Raw genomic sequence first — 15,556 nt, forward strand, 5'->3', positions numbered from 1 at the left:
TCAGATCTAGGAAGGATGTGACCTCAGGTAAAGTGTTTTCTATAGCTGCTGCAGATGAAGTGCTGACAGCTGGAGAATTTCTGTCCTCCACACGTCCTGAGGTTCATCAAGTCTTTCCTGGAAGGGGAATCAAGGCAGCACATCTCCATATCTATCAGAGCATCTAATCCATTTGCAAATCATCTTTGGCTCTAACTTCAAATATATCCACAATCTGACCATTCCTTACCACTCTTTTATTATCATGACTGCTCTTGTCCAAGCAAGTATCATCTTTCACATGGACTGTTGAAATAGTATTCTAATTAATCTTCCTACTTAACTCCTTACCCTCTTACAGTCTATTTTTCACAAAGGAGTCAGAATAATCCTTTAAAAATATAAGTCAAATCTTGTCACTCCTTTGCTTAAACCCTCCAATGGCTTCATATCTCACTCAGAGTAAAATCCAAACATCTACCATGGTCTCCAAAGCATTAAAGATGTGACCCCTTATCCCTACTCCACTATGATCCTGTCCTCAACCACTTTTTCCCCTCCCACAAGTTGGTCTAGCTAAACTGGCCTCCTTCCTATTTCCCAAACATGCCAAGTATATTGTTGCCTTAGGACCTCTGCACATACTTGTTCCCTTTCCTCAGAATGCTATTCTTTGTGTTATCTGCACGCTCACTTTCTCTCCTTTCATTCAGGTCTCTGCTCGATTCTACCTTATTGAGGCTTTCCAAGATGACCTTATTTAAAATAGCATCTCTTTCCTGCACCAGTCACTGTTTGTCTCTTACTTTGCTTTACTTTCCTTCTTAGCACTTATTACCTAATGTGCTATATCCAATACCTAGAAAAGAATCTGGCATGTAGTAGGCAACCAAAAATTTCTGTTGAATGGATGAATCCTGGGATTTCCCTTTGCTGCTTTCTTGATGCTCTCTCCTCGTTTTTGGTTTCTCCCTTCTTTTCTTTCCCCATATCTCCTCTCTCTTGGGTCTCCCTCCCACCCTCCCTATCCTACCCCTCTAGGTGGTCACAAAGCACCGAATTAATCTCACTGTGCTATGCGGCTGCTTCCCACTAGCTATCTATTTTACCTTTGGTAGTATATATAAGTACATGCCACTCTCTCACTTTGTCCCAGCTTACGCTTCCCCCTCCCCATATCCTCAAGTCCATTCTCCACTTCTGTGACTTTATTCCTGTCCTGCCCCTAGGTTCTTCAAAACCTTTTTTTTTTTTTTAGATTCCACACATATGTGTTAGCATATGGTATTTATTTTTCTCTTTCTGACTTACTTCACTCTGTATGACAGTCTCTAGGTCCATCTACCACACTACAAATAACTCAATTTCGTTTCCTTTTATGGCTGAGTAATATTCCATTGTATATATGTGCCACATCTTCTTTATCCATTCATCTGTCAATGGACACTTAGGTTGCTTCCATGTCCCGGCTATTGTAAATAGAACTTCATTGAACAATGTAGTACATGACTTTTTTAAATTATGGTTTTCTCACAGTATATGCCTAGTAGTGAGATTTCTGGGTCATATGGTAGTTCTATTTTTAGTTTTTTAAGGAACCTTCAAACTGTTCTCCATAGTGGCTGTATAAGTTTACATTCCCACTAATAGTGCAAGAGGGTTCCCTTATCTCCACACCCTCTCCAGCATTTCTTCTTTGTAAATTTTTTTGATGGCCATTCTGACTGGTGTGAGGTGACACCTCATTGTAGTTTTGATTTGCATTTCTCTAATGATTAGTGATGTTGAGCATCCTTTCATGTGTTTGTTGGTAATCTGTATATCTTCTCTAGAGAAATGTCTACTTAGGTCTTCTGCCCATTTTTGGATTGGGTTATTTGTTTTTTTATATTGAGCTGCATGAGCTGCTTGTAAATTTTGGAGATTAATCCTTTGTCAGTTGCTTTATTTGCAAATATTTTCTCCCATTCTGAGGACTGTCTTTTCATCTTGTTTATGGTTTCCTTTGCTGTGCAAAAGTTATAAGTTTCATTAGGTCCCATTTGTTTACTTTTTTTGTTTATTTCCAATTCTCTAGGAGGTGGGTCAAAAAGGATCTTCCTGTGATTTATGTCATAGAGTGTTCTGCCTATGTTTTCCTCTAAGAGTTTTATAGTGTCTGGCCTTATATTTTTTAATCCATTTTGAGTTTATTTTTCTCTACAGTGTTAGGGAGTGTTCCAATTTCATTCTTTTATATGTGGCTGTCCAGTTTTCCCAGCATCACTTATGGAAGAGGCTATCTTTTGTCCATTGTATATTCTTGCCCCCTTTATCAAAGATAAGGTGACCATATGTGCATGGGTTTATCTCTGGGCTTTCTATCCTGCTACATTGATCTATATTTCTGCTTTTGTGCCATACCATACTGTCTTGATAACTGTAGCTTTCTAGTATAGTCTGAAGTCAGGGAGCCTGATTCCTCCAGCTCTGTTTTTCTTTCTCAAGATTGCTTTGGATATTTGGGGTTTTTTGTGTTTCCATAGAAATTGTGAAATTTTTCATTCTAGTTCTGTGAAAAATGTCATTGGTAGATTGATAGGGATTGCATTGAATCTGTAGATTGCTTTGGGTCATATACTCATTTTCACAATGTTGACTCTTCCAATCCAAGAACATGGTATACCTCTCCATCTGTTTGTACCACCTTTAATTTCTTTCATCAGTATCTTATAGTTTTTTGCATACAGGTGTTTTGTCTCCTTACGTGGGTTTATTCCTAGGTATTTTATTGTTTTTGTTGTAATGGTAAATGGGAGTGTTTCCTTAATTGCTCTTTCAGATTTTTCATCATTAGTGTATAGGAATACAAGAGATTTCTGTGCATTAATTTTGTATCTTGCTACTTTATCAAATTCATTGATTAGCTCTAGTAGCTTTCTGGTAGCATCTTTAGGATTCTCTATGTATGGTATCATGTCAACTGCAAACAGTGACAGCTTTACTTCCTTTTTTCTGATTTGGATTCCTTTTATTTCTTTTTCTTCTCTGATTGCTGTGGCTAAAACTTCCAAAACTATGTTGAATAATAGTGGGGAGAGTGGACAACTTTGCCTTTTTCCTGAACTTAGAGGAAATGGTTTCATTTTCTCACCATTGAGAAAGATGTTGGTGTGGGTTTGTCATATGTGGCCTTTATTATGTTGAGGAAAGTTCCCTCTATGCCTATTTTCTGGAGGGTTTTTATCATAAATGGGTGTTGAAGTTTGTCAAAAGCTTTTTCTGTATCTATTGAGATGATATGGTTTTCTCCTTCAATTTGTTAATATGGTCTATCACATTGATTGATTTGAGTATATTGAAGAATCCTTGCATTCCTGGAATAAATCCCACTTGATCATTGTGTATGATCCTTTTAACGTGCTGTTGGATTCTGTTTGCTAGTATTTTGTTGAGGATTTTGAGGATATTCATCAGTGATATTGGCCTGTAATTTTCTTTTTCTGTAGTATCTTTGTCTGGTTGTGGTATCAGGGTGATGGTGGCCTCGTAGGATGAGTTTGGGAGTGTTCCTCCTCCTGCTCTATTTTGGAAGAGTTTGAGAAGGATAGGTGTTAGCTCTTCTCTAAATGTTTGATAGAATTCACTTGTGAAGCCATCTGGTCCTGGGTTTTTGTATGTTGGAAGATTTTTAATCACAGTCTCAATTTCAGTGCTTGTGATTGGTCTCCTTATATTTTCTATTTCTTCCTGGTTCAGTCTCAGAAGGTTGTGCTTTTGTAAGAATTTGTTCGTTTCTTCGAGGTGGTCCATTTTATTGGCATAGAGTTGCTTGTAGTAATCTCTCATGATTCTTTGTATTTCTGTAGTGTCAGTTGTTACTTCTCCTTTTTCATTTCTAATTCTGTTGATTTGAGTCTTCATTTCTTTTCTTGATGAGTCTGGCTAATGGTTTATCAATTTGTTTTATCTTCTCAAACAACTAGCTTTTAGTTTTATTTATCTTGCTATCATTTACTTCATTTCTTTTTCATTTATTTCTGATGTGATCTTTATCTTTTCTTTCCTTCTGCTAACTTCAGGGTTTTCTTGTTCTTCTTTCTCTAATTGCTTTAGGTGTAAAATTAGGTTGTTTATTTGAGAGGTTTCTTGTTTCTTGAGGTAGGATTGTATTGCTATAAACTTCCATGTTAGAACTGCTTTTGCTGCATCGTGTAGGTTTTGGGTCGCTGTGTTTTCATGGTCATTTGTTTCTAGGAATTTTTTGATTTCCTCTTTGATTTTTTCAGTGATCTCTTGGTTATTATGTACTGCATTGTTTAGCCTCCATGTGTTGTATTTTTTATAGATTTTTTTCCTGTTATTGATATCTAGTATCATAGTATTGTGGTCGGAAAAGATACTTGATACAATTTCAATTTTGAAAAATTTACTAAGTCTTGATTTGTGACCCAAGGTATGATCTATCCTGAGAATGTTCCATGAGCACTTGTGAAGAAAGTCTATTCTGTTGGGTTTTTTTTTTTTTTATTCTGTTGTTTTTGAATGGAATGTCCTATAAATATCAATTAAGTCCATCTTGTTCAATGTGTCATTTAAAGCTTGTGTTGCTGCTCCAGAGCCCGCAAGCTACAACTACTGAAGCCCACACGCCAAGAGCCCGTGCTCCACAAGAGAAGCCTGTGCACCTCAATGAAGAGTAGCCCCCACTCACCACAACCAGAGAAAAGCCCATACGTAGCAACAAAGACCCAACACAGCCAAAAATAAAATAAAATAAATAAATTTAAATAATAAAATAAAGCTTATGTTGCCTTAGTTATTTTCATTTTGGATGATCTGTCCATTGGTGAAAGTGGGGTGTTAAAGTCCCCTACTATGATTCTGTTACTGTCGATTTCCCCTTTTATGGCTGTTAGCATTTGCCTTACGTTTGAGGTGCTCCTATGGTAGATGCATATATATTTACAATTGTTGTATCTTCTTCTTGGATTGATCCCTTGATCATTATGTAGTGGACTTCTTTGTCTCTTGTAATAGTCTTTATTTTAAAGTCTATTTTATCTGATATGAGAATTTCTACTCAAGCTTTCTTTTGATTTCCATTTGCATGGAATATCTTTTTCCATCCCCTCATTTTCAGTCTGTGTGTGTCCCTAGGTCTGAAGTGGGTCTCTTGTAGACAGCATATATACGGGTCTTGTTTTTGTATCCATTCAGCCAGTGTATGTCTTTTGGTTGTAGCCTTTAATCCATTTACATTTAAGGTAATTATCGATATATATGTTCCTATTACCATTTTCTTGTTTCGGGTTTGTTATTGTAGGTCTTTTCCTTCTCTTGTGTTTTCTGCCTAGAGAAGTTCCTTTAGCATTTGTTGTAAAGCTGGTTTGGTGGTGCTTAATTCTCTTAGCTTTTGCTTGTCTCTAAAGGTTTTAATTTCTCTGTCAAATCTGAATGAGATCCTTGCTGGGTAGAGTGATCTTGGTTGTAGGCTTTTCCCTTTCATTGCTTTAAAAATGCCCTGCCACACTCTTCTGGCTTGCAGAGTTTCTGCTGAAAGATCAGCTGTTAACCTTATGGGGATGCCCTTGTATGTTATTTGTTGCTTTTCCCTTGCTGCTTTTAATATTTTTTCTTTGTATTTAATTTTTGATAGTTTGATTAATATGTGACTTGGCGTGTTTCTCCTTGGATTTATCCTGTATGGGACTCTCTGTGCTTCCTGGAGTTGATTGACTATTTCCTTTCCCATATTAGGGAAGTTTTCAACTATAATCTCTTCAAATATTTTCTCAGTCCCTTTCTTTTTCTTTTCTTCATCTGCAACACCTATAAATCAAATGTTGGTGCATTTAATGTTGTCCCAGACGTCTCTAAGACTCCTCAATTCTTCAATTTTTAAAAATTTATTCTGCTCTGCAGTAGTTATTTCCACTATTTTATCTTCCACATCATTTCTCTGTTCTTCTGTCTCAGTTATTCTGCTATTGATTCCTTCTAGAGAATATTTAATTTCATTATTGTGTTGTTCATCATTGTTTGTTTGCTCTTTAGTTCTAGGCCCTTGTTAAACGTTTCTTGTACTTTCTCCATTGTATTTCCAATATTTTGGATCATCTTTACTATCATTTTTCTGAATTCTTTTTCAGGCAGACTGCCTATTTCCTCTTCATTTGTTTGTTCTGGTGGGTTTTTACTTTGCTCCTTCATCTGCTGTGTTTGTCTTTCTTCTCATTTTGCTTAACTTACTGTGTTTGGCGTCTCCCTTTCACAGGCTGCAGGTTCATAGTTCCCGTTGTTTTTGGTGTCTGCCCCTAGTGGCTAAGGTTGGTTCAGTGGGTTGTGTAGGCTTCCTGGTGGAGGGGACTAGTGCCTGTGTTCTGGTGGATGAGGCTGGATCTTGTCTTTCTGGTGGGCAGGACTGGTCCAGTGGTGTGTTTTTGGGTGTCTGTGGGCTTATTATGATTTTAGGCAGCCTCTCTGCTAATGGGTGGGGCTGTGTTCCTGTCTTGCTAGCTGTTTGGCATAGGGTGTCCAGCACTGTGGCTTGCTGGTTGTTGAGTGGAGCTGGGTCTTAGTGTTGAGATGGAGATCTCTGGGAGAGCTTACGCCATTTGATATTACGTGGAGCCGGGAGGTCCCTGGTGGACCAATGTCCTGAACTCGGCTCTCCCACCTCAGAGGCACAGGCCTGACAACCGGTTGGAGCACCAAGACCCTTTTGGGAAGTCTGAGGTCTTCTGCCAGCATTCAGTAGGTGTTATGTAGCAGTTGTTCCACATGTAGAGGTATTTCTGATGTATTTGTGGGGAGGAAGGTGATCTCCATCTTTTACCCCTCTGCCATCTTGAAGGTCTCCCCAGGATCTCTGTTTTGTCTAGTGCTTGTTCTTTTTCATACTATCCCATTCTTGTTTTGTGAATACAATATAGTTTCTTTTTTTGAAGATACTTAGTTTTTTTTTTCCTTTTGTTCTCTGCTTGTCTGTTTCCTTTGGATTTCCCCCACCTCTTTCTAAGTTGGAGTCTTTCACCAAGTATTATTGATGGGTGGTTGTCTTCATTGCAGGCTCATTGAGTGTTTAGCCAAACTTTTCACTAGGGTCTTTTTTTTTTCCTAAACCACCTTTTATTTAGGTGACCAAGTAGTTAATCACAGTCATAAATAATGTACAAATTAAAAATTTCTCTTACTCATGAACTTTATGGGTGAGTAAACTTTTTCTCCTTTGGGGGCTCTTGTTTTCTCTGCCTGGATTCAAGAATTTTACAACCCTTAACAGCCTGTGTGCATTTAAATGTTTGCAGCTTCAGTGTGCTGTTTCTATCACCCTAAAGAAAACACACACAGTTCTTTCCACTGAGGAGGTGGTAAAGGGCCACTTTTTTGTGACCCGTGGCCCTGACCTTTGAACCTGATGCTGAAGAACCCGTGTTGTGTCTGCAGTGCTGATGACTCAGGGAACATTTTAGTGAAGAGTTTCTCCTCGTTTATTTTACTGTTTTGTTTCTCTCTGTGGAGCTGGTTTCTATCATCCAGAATACTGGACACAGGGGGTTGTGGCTGAGTGGCTGAGTCTGGTTAAGTGGCCCCCACATTAGGGTCTTTTAATTGCCAGTATTTGGAGGCAAAAGTGTGGTAAAATTATCATCTGCAGTAACATGGAAGACAGAAGTGTACCTAATACCCTCATGGCATTGGGTGAGAGTTTGAGGCAGAATTTTGAAAGAATAAGCTGGCTGCTATTCACTGCAATTTATAAGGTACTCTAAGACAAGCTCAAAAATAAGGAAGTGGTAATGTAAATATTATTGAGAAGGAATATAGAGCCTAGACTGGAAAATGAAATTGTTTTTCACCAAATCAAATGTTTGATCATTAAATATAACCTTAGGACAAAGAACAAATCCAGGGTATTGCCATTATGATGGCCTCAAGTAAAAGACCAAGTAAGGTCTAACTATACACTTATTTTGTACAACCTCTGAAGGAATTAAAGAGATGCCTTTCAGCTGAATCAAAGGGCTACTAGAAAGATTAAGGAAATTAGAAAAGGGATATGTTCAATACATATACATTTCTACAAACTAAGTCATGAGTACTTTGAGCATCTCGGGCCGAACTAGTTAGTGAATGTTTCTCTAATTCTCTTCTGCTGGTCTTCCAGACCTTTATTTCCCCAGCAACTCCCATATTTGGGTGAACCCCAATTCCTTTATTAAAGCTCTTCATTCATGTAATACTTTAATGAATCTGCTTTCCTCACCAAATACAGACTAAACCACCTGGCTTCTCTAGAAAAGAGAGGCTCAGGCAAAAATTAAATCTATTACTTTATTAGAAGGGGCAATCCAGGCTGGTGAGAGTAAGGAAGTAAAGCTAGCAGAGATTGGGAGCAAATGCAAATTGATAAATTATTGTATAGCATTTGGTTTCTGTTTCGTGAAAAGCCATGAAGAGACACTGCTGATAATTTGGCAAGTACAGTTGTTTAGCTACATGGTACCTCTCTGGGCAGGAGGGTGAAAAACTATGCCTCAAAATAGTCCATGAGAAGGGAGAGGAATTTGTCCAATGGCTTCTTCTAGTCCATTGATCCAAGTTTTCCAGACAGTTAACTTCACTGCTCTTCCAGATTGCATCATCTAGCCCTTTTGACAATCACTGAGGAAACCCTGTGGCATGATGCTTCCTTGAGTCCAGAAGCGTTGGGATGGGCCAGTGATTCTGAGCACGTGGCTAGTTGACCTCAGGCAGAAGAATCACTCCAGCCTGCTAGTAATGTGTCACTATGTAGGGTGGTAGCTATGGCAAAGTGGCTGGTGGCCTAGGAAACAGTGGGGCCAAGAATGTGAGAAGGCACTTGAGGAAGGTGTGTCTGATACTATATGCAAAGATGAGATATATATGGGCACAGTAATGCTGTATAATAATAGCTATAAGCCTTCAGAAGCATAACAATGGACATCCCTTGCTCACAAATCTGGAATCATATAGGTGTCAGTTAGGTGGTTCTGCTGATCTTGGCTGAGATGGTTCACATACCTGGGGTTTGACTGGCTATCAGCCAGTTGAAGACAGGATTCAGCTAGGGTGACCAGGGTAACCTGGCTCTGCTTCATGCATGTCTCACCCTCAAGGAGGCTAACCCAGACATGTATGTGTTTATGGTGACAGCAGTAGCACAAGAGTAAGTGGCAACACACCAGATGTTTGGAAATACATATGGCCCAGAAAGTATTTGAGAATGTACTTCAAAGGAGCATGAAAAAAAGAATACAGGGAGGAGTAAAAAACTAGTGTCATTTTTACAGTCTTTCATACCAAAGAAAAACAAGACAAGTACAGACAATTCATTGTTCAAACAGGTATTATTATTACTTGGGGAGAAAAACTTAAGATTTTTCTGGCCTTAGTTATAAATTAGGCTCTTATGGAGTATATGGGTTATCTTTCTTAAGACAGCTGTAAGATAGGGGCAAATGAGTTCTTTTTTTCCCCTCTCCCTTTTTTTTTTTTTTTTTTTTTTTTCTGTACGTGGGCCTCTCACTGTTGTGGCCTCTCCCATTGCGGAGCACAGGCTCCGGACGCGCAGGCTCAGCAGCCGTGGCTCACGGGCCCAGCCACTCTGCAGCATGTGGGATCTTCCCGGACCGGGGCACTAACCCGTGTCCCCTGCATCGGCAGGCGGACTCTCAACCACTGCACCACCAAGGAAGCCCTCCCCTCTCCCTTTTAACAATTATATTTTGTTGGTTTGGAGAGCCAGTTAAATGGCAATAGATTTTGGCTCAGGAAAGTTCAAATTTAGCCCAGAGGAATCCAACTTTGGCCCTGCTTAAATCAATTCAGGCCTTCTTCTGTTCCCAAGGTCAAGTTCTAAACATGAAGAAATCTATTTTAATTCCATTCTTGAAAAATAACTGCTAGCCAGTTATTGCCTATTAACTAATAGGCAAGTCAGCTAGTTTATTTGGCTAAGAGTATGGGACTAATAATTTTCAAACCTTACATAATCCATATTCCTTTTAAAGAAAAGCATAATAAAATGGTGACCTCACTGAACCAAATCAGAAGTCCTAGATTCTAGATAAGGTTCTACCACTAATTAGTTGTGTGACCTTACAGGCAAGTTGCTTAATCTCTTTAGGCCTCAATTCCCACATATATATTAATCAGGGACTGCTCTAAATTAAAACATTTCAAATGTTCTATTTCCACAGTATGTTAGCAGGCATTACTTATTCAAATAAGTTTAAGAAATACTAACTTAAATAAAGTTCAAAATGTTTATTTCAGGACTTTTCAGCACTTTCATTTTGTGCCTTTTGAATCTCTAACGGGAATATAAGGTGCAGCAAACAAATTTTACCAATAACTCATTTATTCATAAAAACACGTGTCCCACTGAGTATACTTTGGGAAATGTACTGTATTTCTAACACCCACATGGGTGAAATTTATCAGTCAGTGTCCCAGAAAGAGGGCAACTTCAAACGGGGACATTTGAGAAAAATATAATAAAATTACTATTTACAAAGGTATAGGCAGGGTTTATGAAAACCAGCAAGGTATAATGACCTACTCTGGGGCTATTAATACCCTGGACTCATCACAATATAAGTGAAAAGGGGTAAACGGAGGGAGCATGGGCCTGAAGTTAACTGGAATAAACTGCTGGGAAAGGGATGCCTGATAGGATGACCTTCAGTAGAAGGACACACCCAACCCATGGTGACCTGCCAGGAAAGGAGCAAGGGAAATAAATAATTTCATTTTCCTTTCAACCTCCAATCTCCTGCAGTGCTTCCATCTGCTGATCCCAAGCAAAAGCCAGTGGGCAAGGGGACCTACCTCACAGAGCAGAGAGCAGAATGGGAAAGAGAGGAGGGTGGATCCAGAGGGCAAACAGAAGCTACTCAGCACAGTAGGGTTCCATTCACAAGCAGCTAGATTAGATGATTAAATGATGTCCTCAGGACTCAGTCTTTTTATCTCTCCACTTTGCTTTCTTTTGCTGGCTTCATTCTAAGGCAAGTTCTTGCCACCTGCAGCAGAGATGTCACCAGTAGCTCTAGGATTATATACATCATGCTTATTTCACAATTTCATAAAATAATAAAAAGAGTAAACACATTTATAGCACTTAGTATATGCCAGGTGCTGTTGAAAGCCCCTTAGATACATTAATTCAGTTAAACCTCACCATAATCCTAAAATAGCTACTGTATTACCATCTCTTCAGAAATGAAGAAACTGACAAATGACTGGTAGGTGAAAAAAGAAAGCTGAGACTTAGATTTAGATAGTCTAGCTCTAGAGTCTGTGCTTTTAACCACTGCTTTTTGAAAAATAAACCCTATCTCCTAGAGCAACCATATCACTTATCAAGAAGGATGTTGGGACATGTGCTCATCCCTGGATCAATCACTAGGCACTCTGCTTGCTAAACCGGATCATACGTCCATCCCTATGATAGGACATGATTGCTAGCAATTTCTCCCTAAAAAAGATGCCAGGCAGATGAAAAAAGCAACAAATGTCCACCAAAGACAGGGTGGACTTAAGAAGAAATAGCCCTATGGGACCGGATCTACAATTCTAGTTCTGCCCATGTTTGCCATTAACCTTAAACAAATTACTTGAGAAGACTCTGTGAGTATAGGTGGAAAGATACGAAGATCTCTAAACAAATATCTAATTATACCTAATTACATATACATAAATACAACACATTATATTAAAATATGGTAATAAAATTAAGATATGCCAAGTTGAATTTTTCAGTCAACACTATCTCTGAAAACTCCCTTAGAAATAACTTCATTTAAAAAAATATGAAGTAAAATAAATAAAACCTTATTTTTTCAAGTGGTCTTACAGACATTATACAGAAATATTTCCTAGGAATAAACAAAGCACAGTTATAATTTTATTGATTTTAGCAAAATAAAATACATTAAGTGACTTCCTAAAAACTAATGGGTAAGTTTCCTTGTTTCCTTGTCTCCAGGGCATTTGGCATTCTTTACCAACTGGTGCATAAAAGAGTAGAAAAATAAAAGATTATCATATTGTCCTTTGTATTTCTCTTTTAAAATATCAGTATGATAATCTACCAGAAAGTAGTAAATGGCTTCAATTGTGGAAAGGAAGGTATCTGGCTTTCCTTTTTGATGACGCCAAAAGCAAGTTTTTCTTGTTTTCAACTCAACTTGTAGCAACCCTGCCAAAAACAAATAAGAGAAGTATAAATATTTCCTGTTAACCACAGGGTGTGGTACAATAATAATTACCCTTAATTACTTTAAGGATTTTCTTTAAATTCCTTTAATCCCAATTCCAAATAGGGTATTTTCTCAAATGTATTAAGGTATATACGGAAGCAATATAAAACAGGATGAAATCTTATCCATGATAGTTATGTATAAGTCTTGGACCTGTAGCAAATGGGTTAAAAGTAGTTAACATTTAAGATGTTCATCTCTTTCTTCTACTTGCCAGTGTCTTTTTTGACTTTAATCTGTGACAGGACTAAATTCATCAATTTTCAGAAGAGTTTCATTTCCTTGATAAACTGACATTTAAAATATTGTTCTGAAATTCACTGAGACCAGGTAGGCAGGTTAATGGTCCTTAATACTGTTAAAACTACTTCTGGATTATTACTTTTTGGCTATGTGTTCATGAACAGAGTACCTAGAGCTGTTTCATTAGCTGTCACATCTGTGTTTCAGAGACTCAATAACGCAGTCAGCTAATGCCTTGTTCCTGTATATTTAAAGAGGAAATGACTCATGAAATCATACAATAGTACTCTCATCTCTTACAACTCAGATGCCAACATACAAACCCAGAATGCTTTTAGTACCTTAGACCAATACTCAGACTCACGTTATATTTAGTTTGCAAATACTTTCTAAAAATCGTATTTTATTTTAAAGTGAGAAATAAAAGTGAAGAAGGTAATATCAAAATTGGCCCACTGACCCAGATTAGGAACCTCTGAGTCATCAATGATTTCCTACTATCACGCCTCACTTTAACTTAACAGCTACCTAAGAAATGTGGCAGAGAATGACAAGAAATAAATAATATAAAAACATATCAAGATATTAAGAGATATGAAGGATCAAATATATATCTAATAGGAGTTCTGTGGGAGACAGCAAAGAGAATGGAGGAGAGATAGGATTTAAAGAGATAATGCCTATGACTGTTTCAGGAACTATTTTTAAAAATGCGAAGTCACAGATACATGACATAATGTATCTCAAGGAGGATAAATACAAAGAAATCAGTGCAGAGATCCTCCTTATAGTAGTGTAACTGCAAAAGAGCAAGACTAAAGAGAATATTTTAAAAGTAGCCATTGAGAACAGACAGATCATATACAAAAGAAAGGTAATCAAAATGACAGGAGACTTTTTATTAGGAACAATAAAATATTGAAGACTCTGGAATAAAATCTTCAAAGTACCAAGAGGAAATAAGTGGCAACCTAAAATTACTTACCCAGCAGGACTATATATCAAGAACAAGAGTGAAAAATATTAATAGATGAACAAAAATATGCCAATAAACATATGCCAACTGGAGATCCAATGGAAGGAATTTCTAGATGTATTTCAGAAAAAACAGTCTGAGTTATAAGAATGGTGAGCAAAGAAAATGGTAAACATCTATGCAAATCCAAAGAAATGATGCCAGTATTAAAGAAAAACAATAATAATATCTAATTTGTGGCCTGAAAATAAAAGACAGAACAAAAAATAATGAAGAAAATAACAATAACTAGGAGGGGGATGAATCAAGCTTAAGTGTATTAAGGCCTTACAGTGTTCAAAAGGAGAGGTAAAAATATTGTTTGACTTTGAATTTTTTTAAGTTGCATGTGCATAGTACAATTCCCTAAAAGAACCAAAATAGGAATATTAAAAAATGGAATATGAAAAATAAAAAGAAAAGCCAGGAAAAGAAAAAAGTAGTAAAGAGCAAGATAAATAAAAATAAAATTAAGATGATAAAAATAGGTCCAAATAAATCAATACTCACAGCAAATACAAACTGATTAAACCTGCCATTTAAAAGACAATGATTATCAGACTGAAATACAACAGGGATGACTCCACAAGGCTTCCATTCAATACTGCACTGGAGGTCTTAGTTAACACAGCAATACAAAAATAATAAATTAATTAGATGCACAAGAACTGAAAAGGAAGAAACACATCTGACATACACAGAAAATATTTTTTTACATCTATGAACAAATTATTAGAAATATCTTGGGGTAGAGAGGATTTTTAAAAGACACAAAAGTGGTAAACATGAAAGATGGATAAATTCTAAACTAAGAATTTCAGTTCCTCAAAAGATAAATTTAAAAGAGGAGCCACAAACTGCAAGAAGATATTTCAAACATTATCATCTATATTCTAGAATATATAAAGAATTTATACAAATAAATAAGAAAAACGAAACACTAGAAAGATGGACATAGATAGTTCATAGAACAGGACATGTGTACGGCCAAATAAGCAAACAAAATGATGCTCAGTCCAATTAGTAATTAGAGAAAGGCAAATTATCAATACAATGAGATACCACTTTATACCCACTCTATTGGCAAAAATCAAACATTTGGCAAGACAATGGTAGGAGGGATTATGATTGATTGGAACTCTTACACATTAATTATGGGAGTATAAATTTGTATACCCACACTTTGGAAAACAGGTGGCATTATCTCGGAAAACTGAACATTCTTATATGTAACAACAGAGCAGTTCCGCTTCTAGGTACGTTTCCTAGAGGAAGCTTGCACATGTGCAAGAATGTTCATAGTAGCACTGTGTGTAACAGCAAAAACTAGAAATAATTCAATTGTGTCACCAACAGGAGACAGAGTAAACTGTAGTACATTCACACAATCAGATATTACAGAGCAGTGAAAATGAATAAACTATAGCTACAAATTTAGAAACTAAATGGTAAGTTTACAATGTGAGTCCTGAAAACCACATACAGGTCAAAAAAAGCAAAACTAAATAATAATTTAATCTAAAAAGAGCAAATCTTTTTAAATTGAAGTATGCCATACGATATTATATGTTACAAGTTTCTAATATTGTGATTCACAATTTTTAAAGGTTATACTCCATTTATAGTTATTATAAAATATTGGCTATATTCCCTGTGTTTTACAATATATCCTTGTAGCTTATTTTATACTTAATAGTTTGTATCTCTTACTCCCCTACCCCTCTATTGCCCCTCCCCCACTTCCCTCTCCCCACTGGTAACCATCGGTTTGTTCTCTCTGTGAGTCTGCTTCTCTTTTGTTATATTCACTAGTTTGTTGTATTTTTTAGATTCCACATATAAGTGACATCATACAGTATTTGTCTTTCCCTGTCTGCCTTATTTCCCTTAGCATAATGCCCTCCAAGTCCATCCATGTCACTGCAAATAGCAAAATTTCATTCTTTTTTATGGCTGACTAGTATTCTATTCTGTGTGTATGTTTGTATGTGTTTATGTGTATATATATATATATATATATATATATATATATATATATATATACATGTCA

The 15,556-nt window shown here is 36.9% G+C and overlaps 1 protein-coding gene across 1 annotated transcript in view; it reads right to left on the reverse strand.

The window, feature by feature from the left end:
• Nucleotides 1-11,939: 11,939 nt before the first annotated feature.
• The window catches only part of DTWD1 (DTW motif tRNA-uridine aminocarboxypropyltransferase 1), a 17,387-nt gene continuing 13,770 nt past the window's right edge, over nt 11,940-15,556 (reverse strand). Inside the window, exon 5 of the mRNA XM_007455540.1 lies at nt 11,940-12,187. Within this exon, the coding sequence (XP_007455602.1) occupies nt 11,940-12,187 (248 nt within the window). The remainder of the gene's footprint in view (nt 12,188-15,556) is intronic.

This window comes from Lipotes vexillifer, unplaced genomic scaffold (genome assembly GCF_000442215.2).
Source record: "Lipotes vexillifer unplaced genomic scaffold, Lipotes_vexillifer_v1.1 scaffold24, whole genome shotgun sequence".
Classification (NCBI taxonomy): Eukaryota; Metazoa; Chordata; class Mammalia; order Artiodactyla; family Lipotidae; genus Lipotes; species Lipotes vexillifer.